At 51.6% G+C, this 19243-nt stretch overlaps 5 protein-coding genes across 6 annotated transcripts; 1 reads left to right on the top strand and 4 right to left on the bottom strand.

Moving 5' to 3' along the window:
* Nucleotides 1-27: 27 nt before the first annotated feature.
* PV06_04890 lies at nucleotides 28-4642 on the top strand. 2 transcript variants are annotated; one of them, XM_016405838.1, is made up of 2 exons: nucleotides 28-3495; nucleotides 3546-4642. In XM_016405838.1, the coding sequence occupies exons 1-2, from the start codon at nucleotides 498-500 to the stop codon at nucleotides 3551-3553; spliced, it is 3006 nt and encodes a 1001-aa protein (XP_016264044.1). In that variant the 5' UTR covers nucleotides 28-497; the 3' UTR covers nucleotides 3554-4642. The 2 variants fall into 2 exon arrangements, with proteins under 2 accessions (XP_016264044.1, XP_016264043.1); XM_016405837.1 differs by having other exon boundaries at nucleotides 28-4642.
* On the bottom strand, nucleotides 4056-8546 carry PV06_04891 (uncharacterized protein). The gene is made up of 6 exons (XM_016405839.1): nucleotides 8195-8546; nucleotides 8078-8136; nucleotides 6032-8011; nucleotides 5740-5983; nucleotides 5579-5687; nucleotides 4056-5527 (listed from the first exon to the last, which is right to left on the bottom strand). Exons 1-6 carry the CDS (start codon nucleotides 8232-8234, stop codon nucleotides 5344-5346), a joined length of 2616 nt encoding a protein of 871 aa, XP_016264045.1. The 5' UTR covers nucleotides 8235-8546; the 3' UTR covers nucleotides 4056-5343.
* Nucleotides 8547-9246: 700 nt separating this feature from the next.
* Nucleotides 9247-12069, bottom strand: PV06_04892 (uncharacterized protein; the record flags this gene model as incomplete). The annotated part of the gene is made up of 2 exons (XM_016405840.1): nucleotides 11625-12069; nucleotides 9247-11531 (listed from the first exon to the last, which is right to left on the bottom strand). The coding sequence occupies exons 1-2, from the start codon at nucleotides 11902-11904 to the stop codon at nucleotides 9247-9249; spliced, it is 2565 nt and encodes an 854-aa protein (XP_016264046.1). The 5' UTR covers nucleotides 11905-12069.
* A 414-nt stretch (nucleotides 12070-12483) lies between these two features.
* PV06_04893 (uncharacterized protein) lies at nucleotides 12484-15173 on the bottom strand. The gene is made up of 3 exons (XM_016405841.1): nucleotides 14799-15173; nucleotides 14532-14742; nucleotides 12484-14470 (listed from the first exon to the last, which is right to left on the bottom strand). Exons 1-3 carry the CDS (start codon nucleotides 14828-14830, stop codon nucleotides 12803-12805), a joined length of 1911 nt encoding a protein of 636 aa, XP_016264047.1. The 5' UTR covers nucleotides 14831-15173; the 3' UTR covers nucleotides 12484-12802.
* A 2221-nt stretch (nucleotides 15174-17394) lies between these two features.
* Nucleotides 17395-18718, bottom strand: PV06_04894 (uncharacterized protein). Its single transcript, XM_016405842.1, has one exon. It carries the CDS (start codon nucleotides 18514-18516, stop codon nucleotides 17506-17508), a length of 1011 nt encoding a protein of 336 aa, XP_016264048.1. The 5' UTR covers nucleotides 18517-18718; the 3' UTR covers nucleotides 17395-17505.
* Nucleotides 18719-19243: the final 525 nt, after the last annotated feature.

The following is a 19243-nucleotide window of genomic DNA, read 5'->3' on the forward strand; positions in this document are numbered from 1 at the left end:
AAGTCGACTCATCCATCTTTATTGAGACGCACCGTCCCACATTCCTTTGGCACAAGTTGACTTCTTGATGAGCTAGTATACCATATGCTTGCTGTCTGGTGTTGTGTTGTCTATTATTCAAGCATACTGTCGCCCTGGCTTCCTTTACTCGTGCTCTTGTTCGCCGACAGGCCTTCTTCACGCACCGGCTGCTTACCAGACGATTGAGTACACCCCGAGTACCTTTTCTTGCACAATCCTATAAACATCTTTCGACTGTCAAATATCTGAGATTGCCCACTACTCAGTCCCATGGCCGATCAAACGGCAATCATCCGGATCTAGGCCTCCCATCACAAACGGCGCCCGGTTCTGGCAATGTGTGCGCCCACAAGAAAGCGCAAAGGAAGAAGGAAATACGAAATTTTCACAAGACAGCACTCCTTGCCGTGAGGAAGCGGCGAAATATACCACCGTCCAAGACGGAGCTGCGAAGAGCGCGAGCGAAGATTGTCAAGATGAGCCATCACGATCATGGACTGAAATCTGTTGGTGTACGGACGAATTTTCACGCCCAGTTTATAACTACACCAACCTCTGATACTCCCGGAACTAGTCTACTGTTGCACTTTGACAGCAAGAGATATCTTATTGGACAACTAGCTGAGGGGACACAAAGAGCGTCCATCCAGCGCGGACTAGGCCTGCGGAAGATCCGAGGGCTGTTCTTGACCGGCAAAACTGAATGGAACAATGGAGGGCTGATAGGTACGATCCTTACCATGGCTGATGTACAGCAGGGTGAGGTTGAAAGCGATGGCTCGAACCAACGACCGAGACTCAATATCTACGGAGGGCCGAAACAACTTCAATCTCTTGCCTGCGCTCGAAGATTTGTGTTTCGCACAGGGATGCCCCTTTCCGTTCACGAATTCGATGCAGCTAAACACAAAATGCCTCGAAAAATCCATGAAGACGAAAACATTCGTGCCTGGGCAATCGCGACACATCCTGGCGCCGATACGTCTGCTGATTCTGACATCACCGACCTATCTGATACTGACCGCATTCCTTGCGAGCATGAGCTCGACGAGCTCCGTAGTGAAACCGAACAGGCTCTTCGCAGTAAAATTGTGAACAATATGTTCGACTCTGGATGGAAAAAAGATCGACTTGTTGAGACCAAACTCAAAGACATCAATCTCCCTGCCCTAGTATGGACAAGAAACCCAGAAACCAAGGAACTACAGCCCCACACATGCCTCGACCAGAACAACATTGGTGGACTAACGCTCGATACTGCGGTGTTGGTACGTACCCCTTGGCCTGCGTCGACAGTTGAGAAGCTTCCTGATGCATCGGGACTTCCAAGCAATGTCTCCATGTCTTATATCGTCAAGGGGCATGCGCAGCGCGGCGCCTTTTCGCCCCAAAAAGCGAAGGAACTTTCCCTCAAGCCTGGCAAAAAGTTTGCGGAGCTGGTTGCCGGCAAAAGTGTTGAAAACGAAAAGGGTGAAATGATTACACCAGACATGGTTCTCGAACCAGGCCGACCGGGAAGAGGCATCGCCATTTTTGACGTCCCTTCGGTCTCCCATTTCCTTTCTCTTGAGACACAATTAGGAGACCAGGGTGATGAACTCCTTGAGGGCGTCGAGGCGGCTGTCTGGGTGTGCAGAGGTAGTCTGCCCTTCAGCCCGCGTTTCCAGTCGCTGCTTCATAAGTTTAAGTCCATGAAACATATCATATCGCATCCAGATATCAGCACCGATTATATCACCCAAACATCGAGTGCTCGATCCTCGTTGAGGCTGTCCAAAATTGCTTCGGAGTTCTTTACGGTCCCTCGATACGACAATTTCAATGGATACAAACCCTGTCGGCATGCAAAGGGCAGAGATTTACAAGACGTGCGGGCGATGATCAAAGTTGATGACCCTGAGATCGAAATTGTCGCTGCAACGAGGGGATTGAAGGTCAATATTGAACCAAAGCTTACTCTCGATGACAGTGAAGTTCCGGCAACCGAAGACCTAGCGACATTGGGTCTCGCGTTGGACCAAACGATCAGAGATTTATTTCCCGAGGACATGTCCCCATATCAGAGATCTACGCCGGCCTCATCTAGTGATTTAGAGGAACCAGAAATTCTAACGTTGGGAACCGGCTCTGCGGCGCCATCGAAATACCGCAACGTATCTGCTGTCTTGCTTCGAATGCCTCACGGAATGGGCAACTACCTATTTGATTGTGGAGAGGGGACGTTGGGTCAATTAAGACGACTATATGATAAAGAGCAGCTGGACGAAATACTGTACAATCTCAAGGCTGTTTGGATTTCACATCTTCATGCCGACCATCACCTGGGTACCATGTCAATCCTTCAAGCTGCCATGGCAGCTCGCAAAGCGCGTACAAGTCAGGGCGCGCCTCGTCCTGCACCTCCTTGTCTGATTTCGGAGGAGAATATGATTGACTATATGGACGATTATCAGACGGTTCTCGGGGCGCGGACAGAGTCTCTCTGCATTCCTGTTGTCTGCCACTGGGCAAGATCGCCTGCCATGTCACTACGCGGGTTGCCATTCGACCTTCGGCAGGCTGACGTCCCCATTCGGGAATTAAAAACGGTAAGAGTCAATCACTGCCACGGTGCTCAAGCAATCTCTGTCACGTTCAACGACGGGTTCAAGTTCTCATACAGTGGCGACTGTCGACCGAATGAATCCTTCTGCCAGATCGGCGCCGATTCCGATGTCCTTGTTCACGAGGCCACTTTCGACGATGGCCTCGAGGGTGACGCGAAGGCCAAGAAGCACTGCACGACGGGAGAGGCAGTCGGTGTTGCTTTGGGCATGCGGGCGAAGAACCTGATCCTCACCCACTTTAGCCAAAGGTACCAAAAGATCCCGGTGCTCAGCGGCGTAAAGATGCCGGAGCGTGTGTCGGAAGAGGAGTTGCTCGATGACGATGACGGTGAAATGACGGCCGGTCCTGGGATCGGTGCACCTCAAGAAGAAGCGAGTGGAGTGTCTCAAAAGTCCGACGCTACAGCCTGGTTGGATGGGGACGTCACTCGCAACCTGAACATTGGTGTCGCTTTCGACCTCATGAGAGTCAGAGTCTCGCAGATCGCGTCGATGAAGAAACTCTTCCCGGCGATTTCGAGAATGTTTGAGGTCGAACAGATCAAGCGTGACAAAGAACGGCAGGAGGTCAGTGCCGCACTGAAGGCGATCGAGGAGCGGAAGAATGCCGAAAAAATCGCCCGCCAGGAGGCCCACAGGAGAAGGTTCGAAGAGTCCCAGGCCAAGAAGAAGGCCCAAAAGGCCGCGAACCAGCAAAAGGGCAACAAGAGGAAGCTCGGGCAAGAGAGGGAGATCGGTGGTGGTGGAGGAAACGGAGGACAATCTACGGGTGCGACAAGTAACGGGAGCGCCGTTGCGCCTGACGGGGACATGACGACGACCTCATCATCCCCACCGCGGACCCAGGCCCAGGGACAGGCACAAGCTGGTGAGAACGACACACGTTTGAAATCGGATGAGAATGCTAAGCGTCTTCAGAAATGTGATGCCGGGGACGTCACGGCCGACGATGATGACGACGACGACGACGAGGGGACGACGAGTCCAGGTCAACGAGAGGAAAAGGAGCAGAAGAAGCGTAAACTCGACCCTGCGCCTGCCTAGATTGTGCTCCCCTTTCCAATACAACAAAGGTCCACGCCCGCTTCTTCTTCTTCCTCTCTCTCTCTCTGTCTCCCTTTGCGGGACAAGGGCACAAACGGACGGAACGTTGGACACCAAAGACCAATTCCTCGCTCCAAAAACGAGCCAAGCCGACGGTCGATTGGAGAAGAGAAGAAAAAAAAGGGGTACTTTGCTGTCGTGGTCATTGTTGTTGTTGTGTCACTCCGTACTTGTGTGGAAAACGTTTCAGGAGGTCCAAGAATCTCCTCCCTCCCTTCCAAACAGGGCTGGTATTGGCCGAGTAGTACCACTCAGTTTTTGTACACCTACATCACTCACTCTCCACTAAACAAGTAACTGAGTGAGAGCGGGTGCTTGCATACACGTACCCACCTCCAGAGAGAGAGAGAGAGAGAGAGAGAAAGAAAAAAGGACATGCTCTGTCGCTGCTCATCGCGACCCTTTTTTTTTCCCCCCCACAAAAGACTCTTTTCTCTGTCGGTGCGGCATTGTCGGCCTGAAAATCAAAGTGAGCACCCTGTGAACATGATTTGCTACGTCAAAGCCAAAATGCCCTCCTACCGACTGGGCACATACCTACAGAGGTACTTCCCGGGGCGCGTGACGAAAAGGACGGTGGAATCTATTTTCTAATACAAAAAAAACCCCCCAATCATCAACTCTCCAACTTTGACACAAAACACTCGCTTAGTCTGTCTCTGTCTTTGTTCGTCTGTCTGTCTGTCTACCTCAAACTCGAGAAGGAAAAAACAAGTCTTGGGGGGGTTGCAAATTCAAATGACTAGTCTACAAACATATCATGAGGCCATGAAGACAAAAAAAATGCACTCTAGCGTTCGTTCTAAAGTGTCTTTTTCGCCCCAAGAAAACTCCAAGCATGTCCTTCGAACACGCAAAGGATTGACGGGAAAAGGGGGAAATTTGGTGGGACGGAGGAGGGAAGAAAGGGGGGAATAGAAATATGCGAGGGGGTATCATGGTGCTCTGTCTGTGTGTATTTCCAAATCAACGCGCCAGTCGGTACATTCAGTCCTGCCAATACACCTTCCGATAATCGTCCATGCTACCTGCTCTCAACCATCCCCTGATCTTTCATTCTTCCAATAACGGGTGTCCAGTACTGGGGTTGAAGGAAAAGATCGAGGTCTGATCTTCATCTATAGAGGATCGGTCGGTCCATCCTGATACCCACCTAGGGAGCAATTCATAGTTGATGCGGCCGCAGTAAGTGCCGAGTTGAGGGCCATAGTAACAAGGTGGCAGGAGAGGCAGTGGTCTCGGACAAGTTGGACGACTCGGTGGTACTTGTCGAGGTGATTGCACGGGGTGCTGTGGCTGAATGCCAATCTGGTTGCGCCAGAAGGGTTGTCGCTTGTCGACGTGACCATATGCTCCGTACCGTTGAAGGTCTGATTCGTCATCAACTTCAGCTGATTCCACAATGGTATCGGCTTCTGATGAGAAATGACCTTTTCAACGACCGGTGGTCAGCGTTCTGACAGACTGGGGACTGCTGTGCTGTGCTGTGCTGTGCTTGGTTTGGGCTAGTGCTGGTGCTGGTGCTAGTGTTGGGCAAGGATGGTGTAGGACGGCGGTGGTCGATGCCGGGGAGATGAATAAGCATAATCGGGACTAGAGATATTTTTCGACATCAAGTCATGACGGTACCTTGATGTTGAGTCTGTCGTTTGACTTGTTCTCTGGCCCAACGTGCTGCAGTAATGGTTCGTGATGAAAATTCGCGACTAGCTCGAGTTTCTTTGATGAGTTTCGTGACCCATTCTTGTCTGTAATAGTTGGAGAGGGATCCGTCTGGGAATGCCTCGCCGAGGTCACTTGAACGAGTCTGTTAGTGATGATGAAGTTTTTATCAAGAGGTGACTTACGCAATGATGCCCATGCAAGCCCTCAGGAGTCCTTCGTTGCGGTTCAAGTCGTTCGACACTGTTTGTAGAAATTCGAAAATCGTCGGGACGTAATTTTGAAGAAGTTGCACTGTTGTGTATGTAAGCAAGTCGTTCATATCTCCTATGACCAGATTTCTCACCTTTCTCTGTACCCTTGAAAGCTAAGATCAAGCCGGACCAGGCATCGGCAATCCCTGAACGAAGTGACACGATGTAGTCAAGCATGTCAAATGAAACGTCATTTGCAACAGACACGTTGTTTGCCTGTTGAAGGACTTGGGCAACCACCGTCACGTAAGTCTCAAAGTGTTCGCCAATGCTGGTGGCGACATCACCAAAGGTCTCAAGGATCGGAGGCTTGAGTTGGTTGGCAAGTTTATCGGACTGCATCAAGTTAGTTATTGAGTTTTGACAACATCAAGCACGACATACCCTAAGGTTATTCAAAAGATAGTTCATAAACGTGTCGCAATAAGGTTGGGCCTTGTCCTCCAATGCACGGACGATGTCGCTGACAAGACCAATGGCCAAAGAGCACATATCTGGAGCCTCTTGATTGCCCAAGGCGTTGTACAGATACGGGACAAACGAGTCCATGTACTTGAGGAAATCGCCTGCCAGAGCGTTTGCCAGCCCACTGACAATCTGGAAAATGACTTCAGGAACGGCGGTCTGGCCAGTGACATTGAGAACCTCCAATGAGATCTGCATGACTCGGTCTGCTTGAGGAGCAATGTTCTGTTCGAGCCGTTGAACAATGGCAAGCAAGACACTGCTCAAGCTGACTTGCAGTTCTTCAAGAGTGATCTTGTCATCAATGCTAACGATTTGCTTCTGCATGGGGATTGTGGCCTCCAGACGTTGGATGACGACGTTGGAAAGTTCTGCCACAATCTGTAGGCTATCATGAGCAGCATTGGTCACGAAACCGCCAAGAACCTCATAAGCGGCAGTTCGAAGTTGGTTATTGGCCCCTTCTTTTTCCGTGACGGCCAGCAACGAGGTGACGCTGTCCTGGAAATGTGGCGTAAGAGGGTTTGCAGCAGCTCCGTCTTCACCCACAAATCGCTCCGTCAAGTTCAAGAGTGCCAGACAGCAGGATGCGGCAATCTTTGGGTTGGCCATCAAGCCATTGAAGAGAGCCGACATGAGAGGCTGGAGGTGTGTTGATGGGTCAATGCAGTCCGAGCAATAGTCACAGATTCTGCTCAGTGCATACGCTGCCGAATCTTGTACTTGGACGACGGGATCTTGCATCATGCCGATCAGAACTGGGAGGGCTTGTTTGACCAGGGGATCCAGGGTCTTGATCTCGGGGCCATCCATGATCGCACCGAACGAGGATACGGCGGCATCCCTCTTGGTCCAGTCCTCACTGCGCAAATTCTGTTCGACGAATGCCAGCACCGTTGGGACGATCTCCCCGCCGATCGTTTGTGCATAGAGTTGCAGACACTGGTAAGCTGCACGGGCAGTGTTGTATTCGTCCTCGGCGTCATCCTCCGTCACCTTGGTCATCAGCTGAAGCAGAACCGGAACGACTTCTCGAGCTGCGACTCTAGCGAAGTGGAAATAGGGTCGTAGTTCAGTGGAACCTTCTTGCTGTGCTTGTGTATTGTCATCTTCAATGCTGATCTCCTCCTCACAGACGGTGCACCAGAATTCAATAGCCAACTTGGCCACGTCTTCTTCGTCATTCTTCATACCCGCAATCGTCAGGCCGAACAAGGCCTTTTCCATGTAAAATCTCATCTTATCGTAATAGATGCCCATGATCCGGTTGAGACATCCGAAGGCAGCCGCCTGCACTCTCATATCTTGTGATTGGGTGGCCTCGCACACGACCTGCATAATGTAGTTTCTCTCGCCTTCATTCTCAAAGTTGCTGCGGATGAACTCGGTAGCGTCACTAAGGGCCGAGAGGGCAGATAGCCGGACGTCCTGGTTGGTTTCTTCCTTTCTCGCACCCTGAACAACGGCCGTGAGGATGGCGTTCGAGTAACCGACCAGGGACTCGCGGAGCTCGAGATCGTCCGACTCGCAGATGAAGCCGATGGTGGTGAGGCTCGACTGCTTGAGCTTGTCTTCTCCCGAGCCGACATTGTGGACGAGAGCAGGCATCAAATCAGGCCACTCATTGCGGGGCAGTTCGATGGCGGCGACGGTCGCGATGAGCTGGGCGGCGGAAAGGGCGGCCTGGGGTGTGGCATTGAGTGTCTTGAGAGCCAGCTCTTTGACCTGTCGCTTGATCTGAGGATCCACGCCTTGTAGCCATCGTGCCTGGACCTCTCTTAAGCGGGTGATGTCACGGTAGGAAAAGGCATTTTTCAAGGCTAGACCGGCGGCCTGTCGGACCGCTGCGCTGGCTTGGTCGTTGGCGAGTTCTCGAGAGAGGATGGAAAGGTATTCAGACTGCCAAGAGGGTGGTTAGTTGGGAGGTGCTGACGTGGTGTGGTGAAGGGGGTGGAAAAGACGTACAAAATTTCCCTCGCGGGCTTGTCTCAATTGTTCTTCGGCGTTGCCTCGAATCGTCGCATCTAGACACAAGGGTTAGAAGGGCGAAAAAAGAGAAAGATCAAGACATGAAATACTCACCCGGAGAAAAAGTGTTCTCCAGGACTTGATTGACGTCCATGGCTGCCCAGTCGATCAGCGGTCAAGACGACGACGGAGAACAAAAGTTGGTTCCCAAAAAAAGAACAAGAGCCCGCAGCGGGAAGAAGGCTGCAAAAGGTGCGATTTGTTGCCGTTTCAAATAGGAGAGAAGAGACTCAAAAAAGAGGAATTCTAATTTCTGAAGAAGGACAATCGGGGGGACGAGCGAACGCAGGTCTGGAGTCAAGGAAAGAACGACCTGCGGGTTGTGCGTAGAGGAGGCGGAAAAGGTGAGAAGGAAAGGCGGTCGATGTTTTTGAGCAAGAGATCAAGGGCTGCGAATAACTACGCAGCGATTTGTGGTGTTTTGCAAGCAGAATTGGGATTATTGATTGATGTGGGATGTCGATGCGTCTACGGGGCTTCACTAGAGCCCAAACGTAGCCTCTTGGTGACCGGTGCCTGCGCCTGCGACTCGCCCATCGTGACCGCTAAATACGTCGCCTAAGCCAGAACTGACGTACCTAACCATGCTCCTTACCGCCTAAATGAGTTAAAGCCGTTACTCATTATTATGGGATTACGGAGTACTATCCGGAGTACGGACGTACCGTACCTGATTTAATGAACATCACCACTGCCTTCCTAGGTATCTGACCTAGAACTACTTGGCCCTCACTTTTGCTGGCAGTATCTAAACCACCTGCTCAAGGCATCATCAATATCCTCTGGCCACCTGCTTCTTCCATCTCATCATCGCTGTTCTGCCATCGTCGGAAGCAGCGTTTGAGCCTGATCACAAGGCCGAGGCTGAGGCGCAAAGTCTCATCAGCGACGGACAAGGGTTGTGTAGCTCGCTTATCCTGTCACTTTGGGCCAATCGTCGGCCTTGGTCCTTTCTCGTCAGCCTCACCTGTAACCACAATGCCTCAATTTTCTCGGTTTTGTGTAATGTTGGTTCAAAGACCTGGCCCGAATTTCTTCTTCTCTGATTGTGTGATCTTTTCCATTGCTGGTCATACGGATTGACAGAAACTTTGTCCCCCGAACCATCAACCAGTCATAACTTGGTCGCTCATTTCTTCACCTTCTTTTTCTTCCCCAGTCTCATCCGCAGCAGCAGCGTCAAGGTCGAGCACAACATATCCTAGACCAGCCTCGTCTACAACCGCAACGACCCTCCTTCCCACCCTCCCATTGACTTCAAGTCTGGCCGGTGTCATGCCAGAGTTCATCTTGCCCGATTCAAAGACATGATGCACTTCCCAATCATCTGTCGTTGCCTCCACATTGCCGGTGGCCATCCGGGAGAATATCCTAACATCATTCTCCGTTGTACTGGCGAGAACCATGCATGTTTCGTCATCGACAAACTTGACGTCCAGAATGTCCTTCGCCCCAGGGATGCGAGATAGCGGCAGTGTAGTCGGGCCGAAACTCAGACCTCTGCCTCCTTTTTCTTGCTGCTGCATGCTGGAAACAATGTAATGTAGACTGCCTTCTTCTTCTTGCTGATCCCTCGACATGCACAAGAGCCGATAGAGGCTTCTGTCACCATCGTCTGGCACGATCCTGAGATCCAGTCGTTGGGGATCGCACTGTTTCGGAAACTCTAGCAGATGACTGGGTAGTATGCTCTTCCTGAAAGTCTCCGCAACCTGTCCGAAAGCTCTCTCGGCTTGCATCTGTAGTCGTTCTACCAATTCGCCAAAAGGAGGCATCTTCTTTTTGTCCTTGGTCTGTGCAGCTCTTCTCTTCAAGTAGTCGACGAAGAACCCGGCGTCCGTGTTGTCCTCGAAAAGAGCACCCGCCGTCGGCTGACCCGGGTCGTCTGGGACGATGTATTTCTTTATTCTGCTCTCCTTCATGGCGCCCGACATATAGTCTAGTACCATTACCAACTCGTTCTCCCCGGTCCAGGATTCCCTGAGCTCCGCGGCCCTCTCACTGGTCTCCTCGAGGGCTTCGACCTCACACTCCCACTTCAGCCACTTCATGAATGCGGCGAACTCGATCATCTCCATCCTGACATCCTCGAGAAGGTCCTCGGCCAGGATGGCCAAAGCACCCATGGTCTCGGTGACTTTTCTCACATCCTTCTCGTCCAAGCCCAACCGCGAGCTCGTCGGGGCGAACTGTGCGAGGCCATCAAGCCTCGACAGCACCACCTGGCCCCTCTCCAGGGCAGGAATGAGACACTCGCACGTCAGCCTCCGGACAATGTCGAGACAGTCTCCCACGGCCTTCTCCCACCTTTTCAGACCCCTTTCTCCCACCTCGTCGACCAACCACTCCTTGAGCTTCCCGTCGCACTCGCCCGTCACGGCCAGATGGTGCGCGGCGTGCACGAAATCGACATAGTCGTCTCCTTCGGCCAGGGATTCGTTGATGTTGCGTAGAAATCGGCCGGGAAGGTCAAAAGCCGCCTTGACTTCAGACGCCAGCTGCGTGTGGATCTGCGCGACATAACGTAGCAGGTTGCCCAGTTGCGTTGCCTTTCTCGCCACAAGAGGCAGATTCCCGCCCGTGTGAGAAATAAAGCTCATGTCCAGGCCTAGCAGGTGCAGACTCGCACTGTCATCCCCGTCTCCCGTCGTCCGTTCCACCACGAGGAAGGCCGTCGACAGAAAAGGATGACTTTCGATCCTGATCACCTTGCCACCCTTGGAGCCAGAAGGTAGACATGCGCCCACATCCACCGTCCCAATCTCGAAAGAGTCGAAGATCCGGATATGGACGGCGCATCCATCACCGTCGTCACCCTGCAAGCCTACCAGCAACGCATCGACACGGTCAATGGAGCCGCCATACCCAGACCCCGTTTGGCCATTCGCATGAAACACGGCGTCGATGCTTGATCGAGAGCTGAAGATGTCGTCGTCGGTCCCTACACCACGAGGAGGCAGCGTGGCCAGTTTGGGCAAGGATACCTCCATGTCCAGCGCGCTCAGCTCTCGTGGCAGGTCGGCCTTCATGCGCAAAAGTTTGTCGACGTCGGCTCTGAGCCCTAGAATCTCGTCGAGTGTGACTTGAGGATCGGTTTCGTTTAGTCGTGACCGTATGGCCGAGGAAGTCGTGGACGCAAAGTGGGCATTCCAAGAGATGCATGTCGGAGTGTATGATGGTGGCTGTTGTTGAGGTTTTAACGATGATGAAGGTGATGATGATGAGGCTGGTCGTGAGGATTTCGAACTCGTCTGTGATTGAGAAAGTGACAGAGGTCGTGGCTGTGGTATGCGCTTTTGCGATTGCGTAGAGATTCGATGTGCTACCTTGCCTGTGAATGCATTGATCAAGGCGACCATACCGTCCGCACAGGCTACTGCGAGGATTTGTCCTGTAGGGCGGCAGAAAATATTAGTGATCCATGATCAACGATCAAAACACGAAAGGAACTAGTTCCTGTTGAAGATGGTTAACATTAACTCACCATCTCTCCTCCAACATACGCCCCTAATCCATCCCTCTCCGTCTCTTTCGAGCCCTGCCGACTGATCCTGGTCCTGATCGTCATCATCATCACCACCACCACGTTCGAACTCGGCCCCAAAGACCCTCTGCCCATTCAACCTCCACACGTCGACCTGCCCCTCCCTGTGGTCGTTATGGACCTTTTTCACCACCGTCGTCACCAGGTCCATGGTCGGACAGTACGACAGTAACGCGGGCCGACATGGTTCCGTCAGTGTCGTCGTGGCGATTTGATGCATTGTCGGTCGTTGACACCTTTCAAATAGAGTCTCTTAGAAAAGAGAATCCTTGCTGCGTTTTTCTTCCCGTCCTACCCGCGGCTCGTGGGTGTCAGGTATAAGGACAACGACAACGACAACGCTGCAGTGGTAATGCCCGAACGCGTCTTGTTTTATTTACCCAGTGTCATGAATTTCGGGATTCGTGAATCATGAACAAAAAAAAAGCTCCCCGCCCTTGTCACGTATCATCTGCTGTATGTCTGTGTGTATCGTTCCTTCATCCAATCATAAACTCAATGTGAAAATAAAAGGGCGTGTCAGAACTCTTCACCTTTGAAAGGAGCACGCGTGGTAGGGAAAATCGACAACGCCAGATACGGATACAAAGTACGGAGTACACAGTAGTATTTTGCTAGGGCCGAATCTAGCCAAGCCGTTTTTTAATGCTGTCAATCATCACTCAGTTTCAACACCTCGATTATCCCCCCTGTTCTCAATCATTGCTTTCGATGACAGTACGTCTGAATTGAATTGATTTCATTCCGAAAATTCTCAGACTGTCTAGAAGACCCGAGGCGAGTAGATCACAAATGATTTGTCATTATTCTCGATACTCTCTACAACCAAAACCATACAGGCTTTTCCGCCTATTTTGGCACTTTTCATAACTTGAAAAGAAATTCGTTACACCTGTAGTCCTGTGATCCTTCCTTTCTTCATCACGTCTCGTCAAATCAACCATTACCATCCACCGCCATACAGATACAGGTAACGCTATCAAATCTTGGTATCATCGAAAAAAGAAAGAACTGGGGTTCCGTTATACGGGATTAGTAAAATCGGAAAGGGGGTCGTTCAGTTTGTCGACCCTGGGTAAGAATATGCAAAGGTGTCTTGTCGGTCAAAGAGAAGGATCTCAATGTTGCTGGATCATACCACTGAGGTAGCTCAGTTCATCCAGTAACTCCTGCATGCCGGTGGAATGTGGAAGGCTTGAACCACCGAGTACTGCGCCTTGAGACTGAAATTCGTTCGGTCGATTGTGCTCACCGACAACCAACGGGGCCACCTGCTCCGTTGTCACAGCCGATTTGACAGTGACCCCAGAAGCCCCATCTTCCGTCGGGAGGCTATAATGCTGAAACTTGCCCCAGGAAAAGTCTGCGTCTCTGGCACTGTCTAAATCGACGTGAGAACTGGGTGTCGCTGAAGAAGCTACGGAACTGAGGGTTGAGATGCTGAGTGCCGTAGGCATGCCAGCCTGAGCGGATTCTGTATGTGTTGATGTCTTGTACTCGTGTGGGTTTCTGGCCGGCTCAATAACCTCGATGGACTGACAGTCACCGTAATCGAGCTCTGATTCCAAGGGTGGACTCATTGGCTCAAAATCGAGAAGACTGGATGCATATTCCGACCGAGGTGAGATCCGGGTTGTACTGATCGTCCAATCAGAAAAGTGACTTCGCTCGTTGTTGATGTAGCTATCCACGTGAGATCCTGTCTCGATGGTGGTGCTAGAGAAGCGGCTGTTGAGATTTTGTAGGTCGATCCCCTGGTGCTGTTGGCTAGGAGAATCATCTGCACTGCTCGGGGGGTATACGGAAGATGGAGTGTTTGGCAGAGTAGGCAGTCGTTTCTCTAGGTCGAGCGGTGCCTGTGAATCATCGACAGGCTGATGACCGGCAACTTTGACGGCCGTGAGAGGTTGACCGGGAGTGGTTGCTGGAGATGCCACTTCTCTGAGGGTTTCCAGAGGCCGGTATGGGGTATTGGCCTGCTCGATGGGGTTTCGTTCCGGCGTGCTCCCCCGTGACCAAGGGTTGCGCAAAGATGACGGTTCTCGTGTCAGTGAGCGCTGTCTTCTGTGCTGGGAAAAGGAGGGGATTGCCACCGTTGCGGAACCTTCGACCCAAATATCAACATCCTTTCGCAGGGCCAGCTCCCTTGACGGACCAGCCGAGGAAAGCTCCTCTATCTCTAGCGGCTGCTTGGTCTCGTTTGTGGGCGTCCTTGGTGTTGTCCCTCGCTGAGAACTTCCCCTCGACATCAAGGTAGCCGGACTGTATTCTGGTCGTCCTCGATCGAACGCAGTGTCAGGACTAGGTATGCGCGGAGACTTCAAGGCTCGGATCGCGCCCATGAAGCCGGCAGATCTGTTGCTTCCGCGAGAAAGGGATCGATTGAGCATCTCAAGTGATGGTTTCTTTGACGACTTGGCCATCCTCAGAGTCGTGGCACTGCCTGGCTGTGATGAACCTCGTGAAGATGCCGACCTTCCTCTCCTATAGTCGGCGCTGATGGGAGAGCTACTCGATGACCAGGATTGTTGGGGAAATGTGGGTGAGGTCTTCAGCCTCGGCAGGGAAGGCTTAGCAGGCACTGGCCTGGGGTTCATGAACTTGTCAGAAGGATCCATAGTGCGAAACTCGGAGCTAGTAGAGCTGACACTATCGTTTCGAGGTCTGCTGCTGCTCATAGCCAAAGGGACATTCAGGACGTTGACGAGCTGGCCCGGAAGGAGAGGGCAAGCCGTGGTCGAATGCTCGGCGGAATTGTGAAACTCGATATCGTCGTCCAACTTGTACTGCAGAAGTGGTGAGTTTTGTACCCGACACCGCAGGAGGAGTAAGTAAAAGCAATCATACATAATACCAGTAGGTGCCCCCCATCTTCAGCCCGCCATCTCTTGGAATTCCTATCGGTTGATTGTCGCCGTCACAGATAATGTTGGAAAAGCTATGACACCCGGACCAATGCTCTGGGCCCGTGCGGGAATCCTTTTGCATGGGATAGGCTGTGGAGAAGTTGTCCCAGGAACCGTACAGGCTCACTGACCTAGTCGAAGGAGGCACGCGGCTGTTGCATGCTGGTTAGTTTGTCTCTTGCACAGAACAACGTTGAGGGCAACGTACACTAAAAAGGTCACGAGGGTTGTCGGAGCCATGTTTGCTGGACTGGTGGATTATGTAAGGAGGACTCGGCTGGCAGGGGTTTCGTCTTTTGGCCGCCGGGCCGGCACTTTTTATTTTCCTGTTGTCGGTTCCTCGAGTACCGTAACTTGCTAGGTAATCTGGCCTGCAGAGAACCTTTTTGGTTCATAGCAAGACAGTCGCAAATGAGGCCAACAATGGAAAATGTGTAGTCCAGTCCAGCTGAGAGACCACGGTTGAACAGCTGCAAGTTTTGGGAGAGGCGTGGGTGGAAAATTATAGTCGAGTCTGGCCACGGACAAACGTGACGCCACGGCTTTTTCAGGCACCGCAGACAGCCTCAGATTGGATGCTATTTCGAAACTTCAGGCCGACTCCAGGGTCCGTGACAGCAAGCATGATTATACCGGGGTGGAGAAATACGGAGCCTGTGCTGAAACGGCGTAGAGGGCACGTCAGGAACGTGTTGGAAGTGTTGACCAGCAGAGCATTGACGGGCGGGCGCTTGTTTGAGGACTGATGATCTGTGGTGATGTCGAGATGATGCAGCAATTCCTGGGAGAAGCGAGTGACGGGCGAACGAGTGCCGCGTAGCTTAGCTAGTTGTCGTCGAGAGGGCCACCTGGGCAGGCAGGCGCTTGATGGAGGTGATTGCAGGGTAAGAGGGATCGCTGGGGGGCCGGGCGCTTGCTGTTGCGGCGATTCGGGGAGTTTCGACCAACAACACGTCGGGAAGCCGAGAAGAGCTCTGAGTGGTTGGTTGTATTACTGTAGCTGGTTCAAGAGAAGTTGCAGAGCATGAGGCTGAGTATGAGGACGTCGTGGACGCGAACACTGCATGAAGTACTCCGTCCTCGTGAGAGTGGGCGTGAGGCGAGACGCGAGGGATGATGAGGAGGATGATGATGGGGATGTGGCGGGACGAGAATAGATTTATTGTACGGAGTACCGAGTATCAGTATCTCAGATCGTACAAGACACCAGTCAAGACACGGGGGACGAGGGTCGGATGGGTATGAAGCTGAAAAAACCTGGCAATGGAACCACGGATACGGAGGACAAAGCAAGGATATGAACTATTATTACCAGTACTATCGAGTATCAGGGACGGAAAGTACGAGTATTGGGATGAGGGAGGGAAGGAAAATCCACCTTCAGAACGTCAATAATGCGATTGAACAGCTCTCTGCCTGGGTACCATACGATATACGTCAGGTAGTACATGTGGACAAGTGAGAAGTTGTGTCAAAATCAAAAAAACAAGAGGGCAGAGGTCCGGGAGCTGAACCCAGGGAAGAGGGTCCTCGATGTGACGAGGTCATGACAACCGAAGCCCGATGCCGAAGCGAGCGAGATAGACGGATTACGGGACGAGATGGTTACCTACTCGTATGGGGTGCTGTATGGAATGTCATTACCTGGTTTGCCTTGACGACACTCCGTACAGAGGAGTATGGAGATGTACTGTAATATTATTGATGTGAGCTGAAGTTGGCGGGACAATAATCAATAATCACAATGGGATCCATTCAAGTCCGTAGATCCTTTTCTAGTTCACGTACTAAAACCACCTTTTGTAAATTGAGAAACCAAGACGAATCAAACCCATGAACGGCACTTCTTCATTTCTTCGTTTCTTTTAATCTTGACTACGGAGTACTGTATTGTACAGAGTAGTAGGAACTAATCCACGCCTTTCTTGCGCCATGGAAGTTTTAGTACGGGGATTTTACAGTCGCCTGTTGTACAAATCCGTATCGTGCAAACCAAAATGAGCCATGATCCAATCTAGTGGGAAACCTTGTGGCCAGCTTCCAGCCTCCATATTTAGTATTAATATTATTGTTATTGACATCGTACGGAGTACAGTAAGGAGAACATTATCACAGTACAAATATCATAGGTGTTTTGTTCTGATTTTGGGTATCCGGATGAATGGTAGAACTGAAAAGTAGATGATATGTAACGACTACCAGGTACAAATTCTTATGAAACACAACGCTGCGCCACTTACAATCTTCTTCTTCATCTTCTCCTCCTCGTACAATTCCGTACCGGTCGCTTCTCGGTATAAAATTACTCCCTCATTCCGTACAACCAAATCACCACCACCCACGACAACTAATTGCGGCTTTCCCGTAACCGCTGACGGCCCTGAAATTAAAGAGCAAATCCGCCACTCACAAACCTCAACCGACACTCATGCTTGACTCTTTTTGTTCCTCCCCCCTTGTCATTTTGCCCCTTACGGTGAGTTGTGTCTACACCATCCTCGAGACCCTGAATTCTTCCTTCTCCTTGTACGGAGTAAGAGTGCGCTTAATAATTCGTCCTCTGTACATAACAATGGGTCAGTGCTGGACTCGAACAAGAAAATTTGACCTGTCCCAGACACGTGGTACCAATGTCAGCTACGAGTCTGTCACTTTTCAGGGTCCCCCCTGTCATTCGGAGTCTCGATCGAGTCATTCGGAAAATGAACCGAGGTGGGAAAAATGATGCGTCAAGTATCTGAACTCTTGTCAGGCACTTGAAAGCGCGAAAAAAAGTCATAAATGTCATGATGCTTCGTTTTAGAGGTAATGATGATAATTATCATAATGATGCTCGTACACAGACGCCAGAAGGAAATCACCCTCTCCTCTGACGTTCTCCTTGTTCAACATGGGAATGGGAGTAGAACGTAAAATCAAGCTGCTCTCCGATCTAACCGTCTGACCACACTGCCTAAACAGACCTTCAATAGACCTTGCGCCGTCAACTGTGCTCCCTCCTCACCACCCCAAGGTACCGTGTCCACCATGTCACGGATGTGATATTGCTCACCGAGCGCGTCATCCAACTCTCTCAGATTCTCCGCCGCTTCAGGCTCCCTTCCGACCTGAAAGAATTGGATTCCCACTTGCCAGGGTTCCGCGCCAAACGAGTCCAACTTCTTCGCCGCCGTGACAATGACGCTCTCAACGTCGTCGGTCGGCACACCGTCCGTGATGACAATGATGTTCAGCGGTTTCACCGTCGCCTCGTGCCCATGCGCCTGTCTCTCCATCGACTCGGCCACCTCTGCAAGGTATGGTTTCAGGATGTGGTTGAGCCGGGTGCCCGTGGGTGTGCCACCGAGGGGTCGAACGCGTTGAAACAGCGTCTGCACGACCTCGGTGGTGGTGACGTTCGTGTACCCGCCGATCGGTGAGTTTGGATTTCGGTGGTTCAGAAAGTAAATATCGATGCCGTCAGCGTCGTAAGTCGTGCAGATCGGTGCGATGGCCGCAAGGGCCGCCGATGTTTCTCGCCAGCTACGACCGGCCATGGACCCACTGTCGTCAATGAGGAAAACCGTGTCGAATTCCCTCAGGAACGAATAAGGGGAATCTTCCGCCACTTGAACCGGGGAGGAGAGGTCAGCTGGGCTGTAAGGTGCTGCGGCGGCCGCCGAATAAGGAGGTGGTGCATCGCGCGGCGCCCGAGCTGCCGCGGCAGGTGGTGGTCTCCGGGTAGGCATAGGTGTGAAGAAGGGGTTGTTCAGGTCGCTGTACGTTGCTGCTGATCGTGGAGCCGACGAATCATTAGATGCCTTGCTCGATCGCTTGGAGAGTCTTTTGATTATTGAAGACATGCTCGAGCCTGGGTATCTCGATGACGATGCTGATGATGACTGAGAATGGAATGAGTCGCGAGAGAGTAAAATAGGATTCTCCATTCTCAAAAACAACGGTGTCGGTGTGACTGTGGGTGGAACAAATGCCTCAGGCAGTGATGATGTCTGTCCTTTGTTGAGTGAAGGAAGTTGCTTTCGTGGTTTCTGTTTGTTGGGCCAACACGTGGTTGGGCGCGTTTGCACCGACTTTGTAGGGAACAATTGTCAAAGGTCAGGTAAACGAATACTGTAAAATCAAACTGGCCTTGTGATTTGGTATTCAATTAATGGTCGTTCGTGGACATCCGCTATCTTTATATCCAAGTTTGATTGTACTTTCTTCACGTTTACATAACTGAGGCATCGATCCTCGCAATGCCCCAGTGCTTTATGCCGCGAATACGCCCAGGCACATTCGATACAACGCACTCTAAGACCATGTACGACTACTCCGTACATGCTTCCACTCTCAACTCATGACAACGCTTATTCTGATCCTTCATCATCTCGTGTCTCGAACGACCAGGAACAGCGGCAGGTTAGTCCGGCGGCTACTCACGTAGTGATGGGCGATATCGCCGGTTCACAAGGCTGTGAAGGACGTTGGGCCAATCATATCAGGTACATGATTCAAAGGGCAGAATGCTCAGCCTCATTCGTACTCACTAGCTCGAAGCACACAGCCTCCCCCCTTGCTCGTGACCGTACCCATGGCCCCCTTCTCAGCCTTGCAGGGGCCAAAATCTCTCTAGAGGCAATGCCTCATCTTGTTGGCGATGATTTGTTGGTG

This window comes from Exophiala oligosperma (assembly GCF_000835515.1).
Source record: "Exophiala oligosperma strain CBS 72588 unplaced genomic scaffold supercont1.4, whole genome shotgun sequence".
NCBI classification, from domain to species: Eukaryota; Fungi; Ascomycota; class Eurotiomycetes; order Chaetothyriales; family Herpotrichiellaceae; genus Exophiala; species Exophiala oligosperma.